This window comes from Trifolium pratense, linkage group LG3, assembly GCF_020283565.1.
Source record: "Trifolium pratense cultivar HEN17-A07 linkage group LG3, ARS_RC_1.1, whole genome shotgun sequence".
NCBI lineage: Eukaryota > Viridiplantae > Streptophyta > Magnoliopsida > Fabales > Fabaceae > Trifolium > Trifolium pratense.
This window is the reverse complement of record NC_060061.1, coordinates 13,713,827-13,729,179: the sequence shown is the minus strand read 5'-3', so window position 1 is coordinate 13,729,179 and position 15,353 is coordinate 13,713,827. Positions and strand designations below refer to the sequence as shown.

The window sequence follows — 15,353 nt, the reverse complement described above, 5'->3', positions numbered from 1 at the left end:
CAAAATATTTTTATCCCTTTCTTTTTTGGATTTATATACGAAATGACAACGACAACATCCAAAAACATAATCATAAGATCTCAAGTTCGAACTCCGATAAAGATATTTAACACATCTAGTTAATAATATCGAGCTGAACTAATGCCCTAATTCTGAATGGTATTGGTATATGGTAGTTTACGTGACAATCACATATTCCTACTTGTTCATGCAACCGTTATAAATGCAAATTATAGGTTGCAAGTTGGTTCACCGGCCTAACTGATTGATATATGAACCTTGTAATTTTCTGTCTACAACTAACTTTAGAAATTGAAAATTCTATGCAGCATAAAGTATAAAGCAAGGATTCTATGTATGTGGTATATGTATGTTCTTTCAAAAGAAATTGTGTTTGTCTCCCCTTTGGAGTATTATTCTATTTATATCACAAGAATAGTAATGGAATCAAATTTTGTCACATATCAAAAATGGCTACCAATATCTCAGTTATAATTTGATTTTTTGCTACTGTCTTGTGATTTTACTGGTCATATATCATGCTCAATTATTTTAGAGAGTAAGATTAAAAACCATACTTAATCCATCTTCTTGCTTAACCATTCCTCATGTGTAGAAGAAATTAATTTGGTTGTTAGAATCAAAGATTTTGCTATCATGTGTACTTCACTTCTCAAAATGTAAATGGTAAAAGTGAATGCTCCATGCTTGTTAAATCTCATTGTACTTAATTATCCTTAATTATATTCTAACAATTGAATTTGACTGAAGTACTACTCTACCTTAATGGAAATGGATTTCCTGCTGTTACAGCAGGACGCTGTAACAACTAGGGACTGTCCGATCATAATCGTGTAGCTGTGATCGTTTTGAGTAATTTTGTAAATGAATTGTTCGGATCCGTCCGATCTGATAATGAATGACTGAGATGTAAAACAGCGTGAAAACTGTGTGATTCCCAACAACAGGGAATCCAGATCCTACCTTAATATGCCAAACAATATTTATCAGCATCCATCATTAGCAACAAGATGTGACTTTAACCATGTCATGTGTCACGTGATCCACACCTACCTTTTCTCTTTGAATATTATTCCATTCAAGCACCTTGACTTTGAGGCATGCATAATGTCATTTCTCCAATTCCATTTCTTTTCAATCTTTACCATAATCGCCTTAATTTCTATTAATATACTCCTTGTGAACCAAACCAACATTCTGTCCATATTTTGCTACATCATTGTATTAAGAAGTGTGTAAATTAAATTCAAATGAGATGGATGCGGTAGCATCTGTTGAAAGTCTCACATCGGATATGTGATGACATAAATATGAAATGTGTAATAATATTTGTTGTATATACTGGATTTTTGAATTTGTGAAGAAAGAAATTGAAGAGGTAACAATTTCTATGGATGAGTAAAAAAACAAAAACAATTTATATGGAATAAACACATGTACATGTTTTATTTCATATTTAGCCATGTGGTAATGAAAATTTTAAAATATAGGTTGACACTTCATAATTAATGACATCATTTTTATTTTAGTAAAAAAAAATTATAGATTTGTTTTTATAGATAAAATTTTATTAAAAAAACATAACAACTGAGATAGAAAGGACAAAACAAAATATAAAACATATAGATGGAAAACAACTTTAAGAAAAGTCGATATCCCAACATATAAAAGAAAAAAGTATTTGTCGACACATCATCAAGCAAACACGAATATAAATTGCAAAGAAAATAGTCAACATCCAGCAAGTAAAATTGACCGTGAAAATCGAAAATTAGGTAACAAATGTAAAGACGATAGGCCGACACGCGTGTCAACTCTGAAAACCACTTCATAGTCAAAATTCACTCTCAAATTCACACTCTTTTAAAACCAATACTTTGTTAAAATTCACTAACAAACAAGTAAAATCGCTTAACTTACTGATTAATTAGTCTAAACTCTCAAAACCGCGCCGATTAAACATTCATCTGACACACACTTCACATTTAACCAAAAATCACCATAAACACCAAGACATAGATATAAATTTATATAAATTGTTGAGTGTGGCGTATATTTGTATCAGGAATTGGGGGCGATAGCCCCCGCGGTATGGTTCAAGGGTATTTATGACCGTAATATTATTATTATTATTATTATTATTATTATTATTATTATTATAAATACTGTTTTTAACACTAAAACCCTTATTCATTCATTCATCTAATAGAAACGAGCTGTAGCGAATTCTACAGTCGAAAACGTACCTACGGGAAACTCTGTTATCAAACTTCTTATGTACATATACAAGTCAACTTTTTTTTTTCCTCTTGAACCCTAAGATACCAATTTTAGGAATGATGAATGAAAAAAACTATGGCCAAGCCAAGTAACGTGGACCATGAAAATGACTTATCAATGCCTTAAATTTGGGGGGCTGGAGGCATCCGGAGTGTGTCGACATCTCAGTGAACCTAACAAATAACCTGCCCTCTTCAATTTTGATAATGACATCCATCATAACCTATCACCAAATACTTCTATATTTTATGCAACTTATAAACTAATTAATTTAATTTGGTCAACAATCTCTTTTTTTTTTTTTTATTAGTTTTATTTAGAACAATACCAAGTCAATTCTTCTTTTGAAAATTTGCAAAAAGATAAAAAGGGAATATGGTGTCCCCTTTAAGCAACCGCTCCCATCCAATTAACTCTAAAATCATATGCTAAACTCTTTCATTTGTCTTCAAAGAGTTGCATAAGCTTTCCATAATTGACGTATTCATGTTTGAGCTTTTTTACTACCAATCATACTGCTGAATTAATTAACCTTCTTTTTTTTTTTGGTACAAAATTAACCTTCTAGATATATATTTAGAGTCTTAACCTTATTTGAGTTCATTTTATGATATACACATGACGCATTGGTAATTCATTTTCACGTCATGCATGACATATTTACTTGATTTGTATTGTCGTATCATATAACTTTTGTTTCCCACCCTATTTCAGACTAACTATAGTTCCCGTTAGTTTAACTCGGTTGACAGAAATTTTGCGTATTACATATGTAGAAGACGAGATTCAAGTTCTATACTACTTGATAAATAAAAATATATCCTACTATTTTTCTCTTATCATATAAATTTTTCATCATTTAGTAGTGATTAATCTACATTAGAAAATTTATAAAATACATAGATTATTTTTTATCAATAAAATTTTGTTTATACATAGTCAGAAATCAAATTTCTTTTTGCCTTCTATCTTAACCTAACTCGGAGATGTTTAAAAATAAAAATTACACTAAAAGAAACCTAATTTTAGTTTTGATAAAAGCTTTGTGGGAAGCTCTAGCAAATGTTAGTATAGACTTATTTTAGTTGATGTGAGACTCAACTACTCACTCTTGAAATTCAACAATCTCTCTCTAGCTAAATGTGAGTTCCACATCCTACAGGTTATCCAATATATGATTCACTCTCACTCTTCCACTTGTTGGTGAGTCAGGACTCTGTTACCACTTGTTGGTGAGTCTAAAGGAGTGTCGGGAGTAACATCTCAATGCTCTAGAATCACAAGAGAGAGACGTTACATTTCCACTCAAAACTTAAGGCCTAAGATATATGATCGAGTTGAATACTCTAATGGTATATATCTAACATTTTACATATTCATACTGATATCAAACTTAACACTTAAATCCAACAATATGCCATCATATGGATCTTGCAAAATCATATAAAATTGGAAAATTGTATCAATTACAAAAAAATAGTTTTGGTTTTGTTGGGTGTGTGAGGCTGGGGAGAAGATGATTGTTTCCTTAATTTGTTCCTCTCCATTATTCTGTTTTCTATAATGACCGCTTAACCAAATGAATATAATTCATGTTAATTAGGTTGTGTAATACAAGAAATTTACCCATTTCTAGTGAAGTCAAAGGGTAAATAAATAACCTAGCCCTGCATTCATAAAGCAGCAAGAAGTTTTCATGATAATGTCTTCTAGGAGATTGGTTAAATTAATTATAAATTATAAATATCAAATCAAAGGTTGCTTTATAAAAATTATTATCCTGATGGAGAAAAAGGATAAAAGTGGGGACAAAGTGAAACTTTATTTCATCCTGATAGGATTTTAAAATTATAACACTCAACTAAATTTTCTATACTCAACAATAAAAATTAGCTTGAGAGTTAAACTTTACACTACACTTATAAAAGTTATCTATGTCATATCTCTAGCTAATGTAAAACTTTTAACAAAAACAACCACGTTACTATGCTCAAGTGATTGATGAGTGTAATCAAAATATATAGATCATTCGAAGAAATTTGAGTTTAATTCTTAAAAATAATTGTACATTGCGGTTGAACTTTAATTACTGGACCCCCTTTTCCTAATAATTAGAAGGTTAATAAAAATAAAATTAACCTCAAAACAAGTTAATGGAATGACAAAGAATGTGATTTTCTTTACTGATTGATTACGGGATTTTATAAAGAATTAGAGAATGGTCTAAAGTTATATGAGCAGATAGAGAGAGTTCAAAATCCTTCAAAACTTCTAAAATTATATAAGTAGATAGAGAGAGTTTCATTACTCGCAACTCGCAAGTTTATAATACAAAAAAAAAAAAAAAAATTATTTTACGATTTCTAGATCAACCACACCACAACATAATAAATTGTTTCCAACTAGAGAAAACCAAGCGTATACCAAACTCTAAGTGATGTAACTTATTAATCTAATATCTTAATATTTTGAATGGAATTAAGACCGACTATCTTTCTTGTGATCCAGAAACATTTGACCAATTGTTTGTCACTAGCTAGATCCTCAAACTTTCCAACACAAAATGTTTTAAGTGTCTAAAAAAAACATCTTAAGGAAGGATTATGTTTGTACACAATACACAATTTCTAGGCATTTTCACCACCACCACCAGCAGCAGCATCTCTTGCTAACTAACACACATGACCGTACAAGTGTCATCATATAATATGCTTTTAGATAAGGTAACCTATCCCACCCCACCTTGTCAAGCTTTCTCAACATTGCTGTAGTCACAAAATCTGATTCTATATATTTATAATTCCAAAAGCTAATTATTATTGTTGTTGAACCAAAAACAGTCTTAGATTTGCCTTTACGTAAAGCATCTTGCTGAGCTATATAAAAGGAAAAATAGGGAGTGAAAAGGAAAGCACTGAAAAGGATATGAACAAGTCCAAATTCTTATTTAATACTGTGCCATGAACACGGAAGTATTATAGCTTGCCAAGGTTGCTCAGATATTTATGTATTATTTGAATTTAATTCATTAAATCATCGATTAATTTCGGTTTTTCTTGTTACATGATAAAAGAGTAGAAATGTATAGAAGAAAAAACACAAAAAAAGAGGATAACCTCGTTACAAATACAATCCAATAGTATCTGTTGTTAACAAGTCTTACATCAATTGTGAGATGACATGAATATGTATTTATAAACTAGAGTCAATCATCACTTTACAAACCAGTGTTGTAAGAATGAGTTACGCCCAACTCTTATATTCTAAGATCTGCTAATTAATAAGTCATAAGATAGATTAGGCGGTGTCTGGTGAAGCACAATCAAAGTTGTTAGCTATAACATCTAACATGAGTATTTTCTTCTCAAAGAATACGATGAAAAGATAACGTTCAATCTTTCGATTGAATTCTCTAATAATCTTTATTTCATTAGCGTATGTAATGATGAAATTTAGATGTTCCACCTATGATCTGTTGAACCACATGTAAAGAATATAAAAAACAAATGATTTTTTAAAACCTATTTTGCCAATACAATTTGACGCCAACCAAAAGTGCTTGAATCTCTGCATGAAAAATATTGGACAATCCAATACTTCCATAGAAACCAAATTGAAATTAATATACTTGTTTTCTCGTGATTAATCAAAACACTCTCATCCACACATTCAGATTCAGATCATGGAATCTCAATCTCTTTTCTTCCAATCCACCTCATGAATTAGACAAGAGGAGGAGGAGTTTCCAAATGCCTAAAAAGCAACCTGAAACTGAGCAAAGATTATTGATATGATGCTCCCTCCGTCCCAAATTTATTTAATCATAATAAAACTCGAATCATGTATTTTCAATTAAGTTGAAATATTAAGGATCTGGATCCTCTCTGGTCCACTATCTCAACCGTCTATCTATATTTTTTCTCTCCCTTCAAAATTTTTTTTTTTAATCAGTTTATTTTTTATACAATCTCAACTGTTAGATGTATGAAAGATGGCCAAATACTTAAGTAGGAGAAGATCAATGTAAATATGAGAGGTGGGAGGAAAATAAGTTGAAATGATGGTGGAAGCATGAAATGAATGGTAGGAAAGAATAGATGCTGACGTTGGCTCCCCATCAGCACAGAAAGACAAACCGTCTTGGCCACGTGCTAGACACTGTTTAAGGCTTCGGTCAAATGCCGGTGGCAGTCTAAGACACGTGCGAAGTTTCTATTATTCCCAAACCAAAACAAAGTTCGTATTATTATTATTAAGTCGAAAAGTTTGAATCATTGACCACCACACCACAGACCACACTTCCTAAACATTGTCTTCTTACTCACGCTCCATCTTAATCTCAACCTTTTCTTTTTCATGCTATTATTTTACACGTGATTAACATTAACATTTGTAATATGTGAAATATAACTTTGCTTAAAAAAAAAAGCTTTTTTGTTTGGTAAGCAAAAAAAAAAAGCTTATTTGAATGTAATAGTTTTGTTATATTAGATTAGATATAACTTATCTAGCTATCGTGAATTTAACTTAATTAATTGGTAGCTTAAGTAAATTTTAATATGGACTATCTTTTAAGTTGCTTATGGTGGATCAGTTATGAATAACATTATAACGATTATGAATTTTATAAAATTTACTTTGGATTGAAAGTTTATATCATGTAGATCATCTATAAAAAAATTGAAAATAATTTGATATGTTATTGAGACCGATCAAAATTAACGGCATATGATATAAACTTTCAATCCAACGAGTGAATTTTGTAAAATTCGTATTCATTATAATAGATTTGATAACTTATCCACGGTGAACCACTTATGAAGGTGGTCCACCGTAGCATTAGCCTATATATGTATAGTCAGAATTTGAACATTAGACTAGTTGACCCAAAAAAAAAAAAAAAAAAATTCATCTCAATATACCATAAAAAAGATAGCTAAATAGGAAACAATATGTTTCTTGGAATTTATTATTGTCTAAAATTTTATTTTAAGAATAATGTGTTAATCCACCCTATTGTATAGCTAGATATAGAATTGGGTGGTATGACATTAGATAATCTAACTTGAAATGTTGGTCGAGTACCTCTTGTGCTCTTTCCTTTTATGAATACATCTAATTCATTGTTAAAAAAAAATTGTACCAAAAAAAGATATAACTCATCTTTATAAGAGTGAATCGTAAGGTAGAAGTGTCTTTTTAGATCTTATATATCTATATATTAGCTCAAGTGGTAGTGGAAATGTATTGGACATGTACTTGAGCTCTAGGGCACGTGGTTCGATTCTTACAAAAGGCAAAAATTATACCATAAAGGGGGATATAGAAGATCATGAGGTGGCAGCGCCGAGATCACCTAAGAGAGAGAGACACTCTTCATCTTTTATGTCCAACATTGATAGACTTGATGTGTGTATATAAATAGTGGGAAATGATCAAAATCGATAGATTCTTATCTTATTAAGGTTGATATTATTTGAGTTTATATTTACAAAAACAATTTGTAAGGTGTCGATCATATGTCACTCTTTACATATAAATAAATACCATTTTTTCAAATTTTATCTCTATTTAGTGTGGACTAATAGTTATCGCATAAGACCAATTCTATATAATCTTGTATCATATTAGGTTTTTATATAACTTTATATGGTTTTTATATAATCTTGTATCATATTAGGTTTTATATAACTTTATATGTGAAACTTGAACTTTTGCAGTGCATATATATATATATATATTGTACTATGGTTTGACGTAAAAATTGGATTGTTTGACAGCGAAAATGTTTGTTCATATAAGGAGATACAATGAGACTTATGCAACCAAAGAGAACAACTAATGTGTTTGGTCCTGCGGTGGACAGAATTGATTTTGACAGAATTGAGTTTGACATAATTGATTTTAATAGAATTGAGTTTGATAGAATTGATTTATGTTTGGATATATTCATACAAAAGTGAGTTGAACAAAGAATTTGAGTGTAAAAATCAATTCTAGAATGAGAAGTTACAATTTCTAGCTTCAAGTAGAATCTATTCTGGAGGCAGAATCAATTCTACTTTTAAGGAATCAAACAAGTCAGAGTCCATTCTACATGTCCAGAATCAATTCTGGCTGCTCCAGAATTGAAACCAAACATCTAATAAATATTAAAATTGTTAGGTCGGACGTCATGATTAGGGTTTGAATCTTAGCTCTTTCATTTATGTAAAAAGAAAAGCGTATAACTAATTTTGTATCTGCACAAAGTTTAGTGATACATGTGATGTGGTAATAATATTACATGGACTGATAATAGAACAAAAAATACCGTAATAAATTTCAACAAGTAATTTAAATTACTAAACTATCTCATATTATAAGTCATACAAATAACAATTGCTGAAGAAGAAAAGTAGCATCTTACGAAAAAAACATATCCACTAAAATCCATCAATTATGTTCCCTTTAAATACTGAAGAAATAGCATGTGAAAGACTAGGTAAAACCAATAGCAGAGTCAACCATGCTTTATTTGACTATATGTTTTTAAATCAACCCAAAGACTGGAAAATACAAACCAGTGCATGAAGAGTTTACATGGATCGGATTCCACTACCTGCTTTCTACTTAAATTAGAATTATTTGTCTTCACCAAAAAAAAAAAATAGAATTATTTGTAATTTCATGTGATGTGGTGCATATAGTGTATAGGTTTTTGGCAATCCAAGATAACACAAAAAGTTAATTTGTGGGTGGTTTAAAAATATATCTTTTGTTGTAACAAAAAAAAGGTTATTTTTTGGTTGAGAGTTTTCTAGAAGACTCGGACTCAAACATAGTGGATATTTTTTTATTGAGTAATGATATTTGTGCAACTAATTTTTAGGTCAATCGTTTTTCCGGAATAAAAAACGGTAAAGAAAGAAAAAAGTGTAAAAATATAATAAGAGTATGACAGAAAAAATTGTCTTAAAAATTCTCACAATTTGTTGGACAATTATCATTTTTCTCATTTTCTTTTTGGTTAAAATGATCAGTTTAATTCATTGCCAACTTTTAGTGTTTCAAAGGGTTAAAATCAAGATTCTTCTAGATATTATTAAGAGTAGATTTTTCTATAATGCCTGTGTATATTAGTGTACACATACATAGCAAAATACCATATTTTGTCTTGTAAAGAATTCTTATATTATATTTTATGGTGTTGATGGTGAGTGATTAATAAACCTGGTCATGAAACGTATATGACTGGTAGTATCTTTTGTTGTTATTAATAATTATATTATATACCTTTCTTGTACCAAAAGAAAATAAAAACAATAAAGAAAAAAATAAAGATCTTCTCCAACGATTTTATAAAATTTTAAAAAAACAGAGAAGGAAAAAATATTAATAATAATATTAATAATAGTGATGCCAATTATGTGTTTCCTTCAATGTGAATCTGGTTTAAGATTAATTCTACTATTTTTAATAAAAAATTTAATAAAATATTTATTTTTTTCTTCATTATTATTATAAATTGTAAAAAAATAGTCTTTCCGATCCATTTTATAAGAAATAATTTACCTTTTAAACTTAGTAAAGAAGTAATTGATATATTTAATTTATAATATAGATCAGATATATCAATTATTCAATGAATCTAAAAAATTAATGATTTCTTATAAAAATAATCAAAGGTAGTAGTAAAGATCATTTCTTGGCCAGACTTTACTTACCTTGCGACCGAACTCTGGACTAGGACTACTACGGTCTCTTTCCCCTGGGAACCAGGGAATTATAACCAAAAAAAAAAAACAACTTTTGAACTATTTATGAAAGGTCTATATAAAACGGTAATATAATCATTGTTCTAATAAAATTTAAATTATGCCTCTTGAAATTATAAATATCATATTCTAAGTTCTAACAACATAATTAACTTATATTGATGGACATATTTTAGCTAGAGTGAATTAAAAATATGTCTTTTGATTTATTAATGTGCAAAGTGACATTAATCTCTCCTATATATGTGCTTATAACTAATTATATTGATGATGAGTTTCCTTATTGGAAGTAAGATTGATCAAATATGTTTCCATATGAGAAAGCATGCACTTTCTACTCTTTTGATTGGAGGGTATTTTGTCAACCTCCTTTTTAAAAGTGACCACAGCATTTCTCTATTCAAACCCAAAGACTTTCTCATTTTTTCTTTTTCTTTTTATTTTATTCTTATATATAACAATAACTTCAAGAGATAAGACTACAAAATTATAGTCTCAACCAAAAACCTCACTATACACACACTCTTCTTTCTTTCTATTTTTTGCTTCTCTCATTCTCTTTCTTCCTTGTTCTTCATGTCTGATGAACATAGACAACCCTACTTCCAAAACTTTATGTTAGATAATAATAATTATCATCAAAAAACAGATCAAGGATCTATTAATAACATGTTTTGTGAAAAACAATTTTCTACAAATCCTAATTTAGGTTCATCATATGATTGTTTTGATCCATCATCTTATAATATGAGTTTCACTGAATGTTTACAAGGAGAAAACATGGATCATCACTACAATTCATCTTCACTCGTGAATAATTCTCCTTTTGGAGTATTATCTCCTTCTTCCTCGGAAGTTTTTTCATCTGTTGATCAAGGGAATAATCAAAAGCCGGACATAGTTGGTGGTGAAACCCTTCTTAACTCGTCTATCTCTAATTCATCATCTTCTGAAGCCGGAGGAGGAGGAGGAGGAGGAGCAGAAGAAGAAGATTCCGGCAAGAAAAAGAAAAACATTGGACAAGTTAAAGAAGAACCAGGACAAGAAACCACTAAAAATGGGTAAGTTTTAATTATTTTCTTCATCTTCTCTTCTTCTTAATAAATTTATCTCAAAGTCAAAACCCTTGAATTTCATTAATTGATGGTGCAACAAGTGCTTATTAATTACTTAATTTTTATTTTTTTTGAATGAATTATAGGAACAACAAGGTGGAGAAGAAGAAAGGAGAGAAGAAACAAAAGGAACCAAGATTTGCTTTCATGACAAAGAGTGAAGTTGATCAACTTGAAGATGGTTATAGATGGAGAAAATATGGACAAAAAGCTGTCAAAAATAGTCCATACCCTAGGTAATTTAAACACACTTTTTTTTTTCTCCTAATTTCTTTGCATTCAATGGAAGAAGATCCAAACACTATTAACAAAGTCAATAATTCCACAAAAAAATTATAAAATCAAACACTCACCTATACTAGTCTATAGATCTGCTTGATGTTGATGTTAATAATTAGTTTCATCAAATTGATCAACTTTAATTTTTTTTTATATATATTCAAACCTATTTATTCACCCCCCATGTTCAATTCCCATTAGAAACATTATATATTAATTGAATTAATCCTAGCTAGTAAATAACAAAATGAAATGAATACAAAGTCAAATCAAAAACCATGTTCAAATTAATCAATCTCCAAGTATTTACAAACTCTAGGGTCTATTCTAGACCCCATCAAAACAATGTCTAGCTATATATATATAGATATAATTTTTTTATATCATTAATTAATGCATGGTAATTAATTTTTATAACAGAAATGATGATCGAACTCAAAACCTCATACATACTATCTAAATTTCTCACCACTAGATCAAACCTAACGACTTTAAGATGAACAAGTTTGATGATTAATATATATAATTTTAGTTACTAATGAGAATGAGTTGGAAATTGTAGGAGCTATTACAGGTGTACAACACAAAAATGTACAGTGAAAAAACGCGTAGAAAGATCATATGAAGACCCAACAACTGTGATAACAACATATGAAGGTCAGCATAATCATCCTGTCCCCACTTCACTTAGAGGCAATGCGGCTTCAATGTTCACACCTTCTCATTTGCTATCAACACCCACCCCTTTTACATCAACCGGGTCAAACTATAATTTTCCTCAAGAACTTCTTCTCCACATGCACCATCACAACAACAATAATCAATCAACAACATATGCTACTAGTAATGCTTCTTCCATTTATTCTTCATCACAACACAATAATATTAACAACTCTCTTTTTCAACAATATCAACAACAAGTACTTCCTAATCATGATCAATTTGGACTTCTTCAAGATATTGTACCTTCCATGTTCCTTAATAGGTCCAACCATAACTAATTAATCCATATCCATCTATATATATATATTTTATGCACTCTCTCTATATTTGTACATATAGTTATATAGTTAGTTAATTATGAATACTTACTTAATTACTATGACTTCTTCTATAGCTAGCTATAGGATGAAATATGGTAGTAATTGGTAAGTGGGAAGTTTTATTTATTTTAAGGAAAAATTACTTAGTACTTATGTATTATTTAATCCTAGGGAGAGGTTATTAGAAGAGAAGAATATGTATTTTTATGCATATATGCATGCAGCTTTGGCAGCCCATTTAGTTGGGATTTTCATGCTATATATGTGGACTAGTACTACTACTGAGTATGTAATGTAACATCCATCCATGACATTATTGAGATGTTTTAATTAATCAATTACTTTATATATGGATTAGACAGATGAAGAAAAATGTTATAGTATTCAATTTTGTTTTGATTTTATTTAAATTTTTATGTTTATTCTAGGCATATTTAAATACTTGTTGATCACATATATGTTGAACTATTTGCTTATGTGATCAACACAAATATAATGTGCAAGTAGTATCATTATATGTTGTTTTGTGGCTTGTTTGTGGCGATTATTTTTATTTGTCTTCCTTCTTGTTTTTCTTTGACTCCTCTTGTTTGAGTACTTGTGCTTAGGCCTATCTCCTTCCTCTCTTTTTATTTTAATTGATTATATTTGTCATTTAAAAAAACTATTATATATATTTTTTAAAAGATATTCAATAAAAGATGAAAATGGAGATGAGACATTAGTTTAAATTTGAGTTGTTTGATTCAATTATTAAGAGAGGATGAGAATGGTTGGAGGAGAAGGGAGAGGGTCAAAATTCCTCTAAAATGTAAATTTTAGCTTCCTTCCAATATAAGGAGATTTGAAGGAATGAGAAGATTTGTTTAATATTTTGGACTTGAATGTGTTTTTATTTAATGTTATGTTATGTTTTTTTATATATATAGTAATGAACTCAACTTATATCATTAATTAAAAGTGTGTCAAGACAAAGAGAAATTGTCTCAAAACAACGACAAATTTAAAAAATGACCGCCCTAGCAAGTTAGAATGTAATAACAACAATGGCTTTACTAGAAATAATTGCAACAAATTCCCGATTTCCTGCCCAGTTGGACAACATTGGTCACAATTTGAATATCACTTTCAAATATAACATATTGTAGGCCTTTGTTAGCTTCCTTTATGGCTTCTAAAAATGTCACATCCTTAATTTTATGTTACATAATAAAATTGTTAAATACTAAAATGGTATTTGATTAAGGAATGTCTGTAGTAGGTTTTGAAGGCTGCTACTTTTAGATATGCAACCTTTATTGTGCCGGAGTCGTGGTAGGTTTTGCGAGCATGGTTCTTGATCTTGCTTTCTTCCCTTGTCAAGATGTGTGAGTTGGGTTGTGGTTTTTTGGGTTTGTAGATTATGGTTGGTGGAGGTTTTTGGTCTTAGGGCTTGTTGGGGTTGTGTTAATTAGTTCTTCTTTTTCTTCTTCATCTGGTACCTTTTCTTGGAAGTTTTCTTTATATACTTGTTGGGGTTTCCCCTTTTTTAATATATTAATTTTCTGTTTAAAAAAATGCATATTTTTTACCTAAAATTTTGATGCAATTCATCAATATATATAATTTTTCTCTTTACTCATTTTTTGATATAGCACATATCTTGGATTCACATTTTCTTAAACATTGATGATGCAGTACTAATGTGATATATCTTAATTTAAATTTTTCTAGAAACGTTTGGGTAATAATAATATTAACATGCAAAAATGTGGCCATGTTAAAGATTGTGTTTAATTAACGAAGTTGAATTAACCACAATTTTAGTTTTGAATATGAATTAGTTTCACACACTATAAGTATGAAGATGTGAAAATTTTGAATTTTGAACTTCGACCTTTCTAATAATAATGTCTTTATTAACTATTAAATGAATTACTTTTACAGAATAATAATTAACTTTCTACTCGACTGAATTAACAATATTTTTTCACTTAATAGGTAATACTATTTTAATCAGTGTCGCGCGCGAGTATACTAAAAGTGGGTATATTGTCTTGTTAAGGTAATAAAAATGTATGGATTGTAGTTTTTTTTTACTGTCTGTAGATAAAATCATTAACTTGGAAGAAAATTATACTAGAATTTACATATGAATGTAACTAAATTTTGAACTCAAATCACAGCATGCAGAATCTGGTATGTAACTAAAAAAATTGATGCCCCACCGAACAAATGTGAACAGAAACGTGAGGAAATCTCAAAAATTGATGTTACACCAAAAGACGGTACAAGAGTTAAAAGGATCGAAATCGAATACCCAACTAGCATGCAAAGGCCCAAAAAGAATTTGGACAATTGATGTTCACACTTCACATTTGACCAACTATGTCAAAGGTAAAATAAAGCTTTCAAAGTTTTGTGGATAATTTCTCAATCATCTTTCTCTTCATGGTTTATTGATAAATTGCAAACGACTAGTAAACTTTACTGGTTGTAAAAGACATGATATTTAAGTTTTCTTTTTCTTTAAATAAAGTAGTAAATACCACATGAAATTTACACACCGAGCTACAAAGTCATGAATAATTTAAAATACTGACATCGTGTTAGAAGTCCAACATTGGATATATCAAAGTACTCGATGTGTACTTAAAGGTATGAGACTCTCCCACCTATTAGATTAGTTTCTTAGGTTAGACTCTTATCATGTACTTAAGTGCTAACAACTGGTGTTTTCATTAAGAGTTAAATCATGGAAAGGGCAACATATAGGCTGAATTAAAGTACTCAATTGAATATTGATAGTTGAGTGAAACCGCCAAAAAGGAAATGACTATTATTGGATCAGTGCCGATAGAGTGAAAGTTGTTGTGAGT

General features: G+C 29.7%; 1 protein-coding gene across 2 annotated transcripts; it reads left to right on the top strand.

Annotated features, from left to right (window-relative positions):
- Positions 1-10,532: 10,532 nt before the first annotated feature.
- LOC123914394 (WRKY transcription factor 28-like) lies at positions 10,533-12,905 on the top strand. Of its 2 annotated transcripts, XR_006811820.1 has the most exons (4): positions 10,533-11,119; positions 11,260-11,409; positions 12,015-12,525; positions 12,673-12,862. XR_006811820.1 is itself a non-coding variant. In XM_045965525.1 (3 exons), the coding sequence occupies exons 1-3, from the start codon at positions 10,635-10,637 to the stop codon at positions 12,451-12,453; spliced, it is 1,074 nt and encodes a 357-aa protein (XP_045821481.1). In that variant the 5' UTR covers positions 10,533-10,634; the 3' UTR covers positions 12,454-12,905. The 2 variants fall into 2 exon arrangements, 1 of the variants encoding a protein (XP_045821481.1); XM_045965525.1 differs by having other exon boundaries at positions 12,015-12,905.
- The last annotated feature ends 2,448 nt before the right edge of the window (positions 12,906-15,353 follow it).

Excerpts from the sequence above, each read along its gene's own strand:
- LOC123914394 (XM_045965525.1), top strand. The coding sequence starts at position 10,635 with ATGTCTGATGAACATAGACAACCCTACTTCCAAAACTTTATGTTAGAT. Across the intron at positions 11,120-11,259 it reads CAAGAAACCACTAAAAATGG|GAACAACAAGGTGGAGAAGA; the intron begins GTAAGTTTTAAT and ends AATGAATTATAG. Across the intron at positions 11,410-12,014 it reads AAAAATAGTCCATACCCTAG|GAGCTATTACAGGTGTACAA; the intron begins GTAATTTAAACA and ends TGGAAATTGTAG.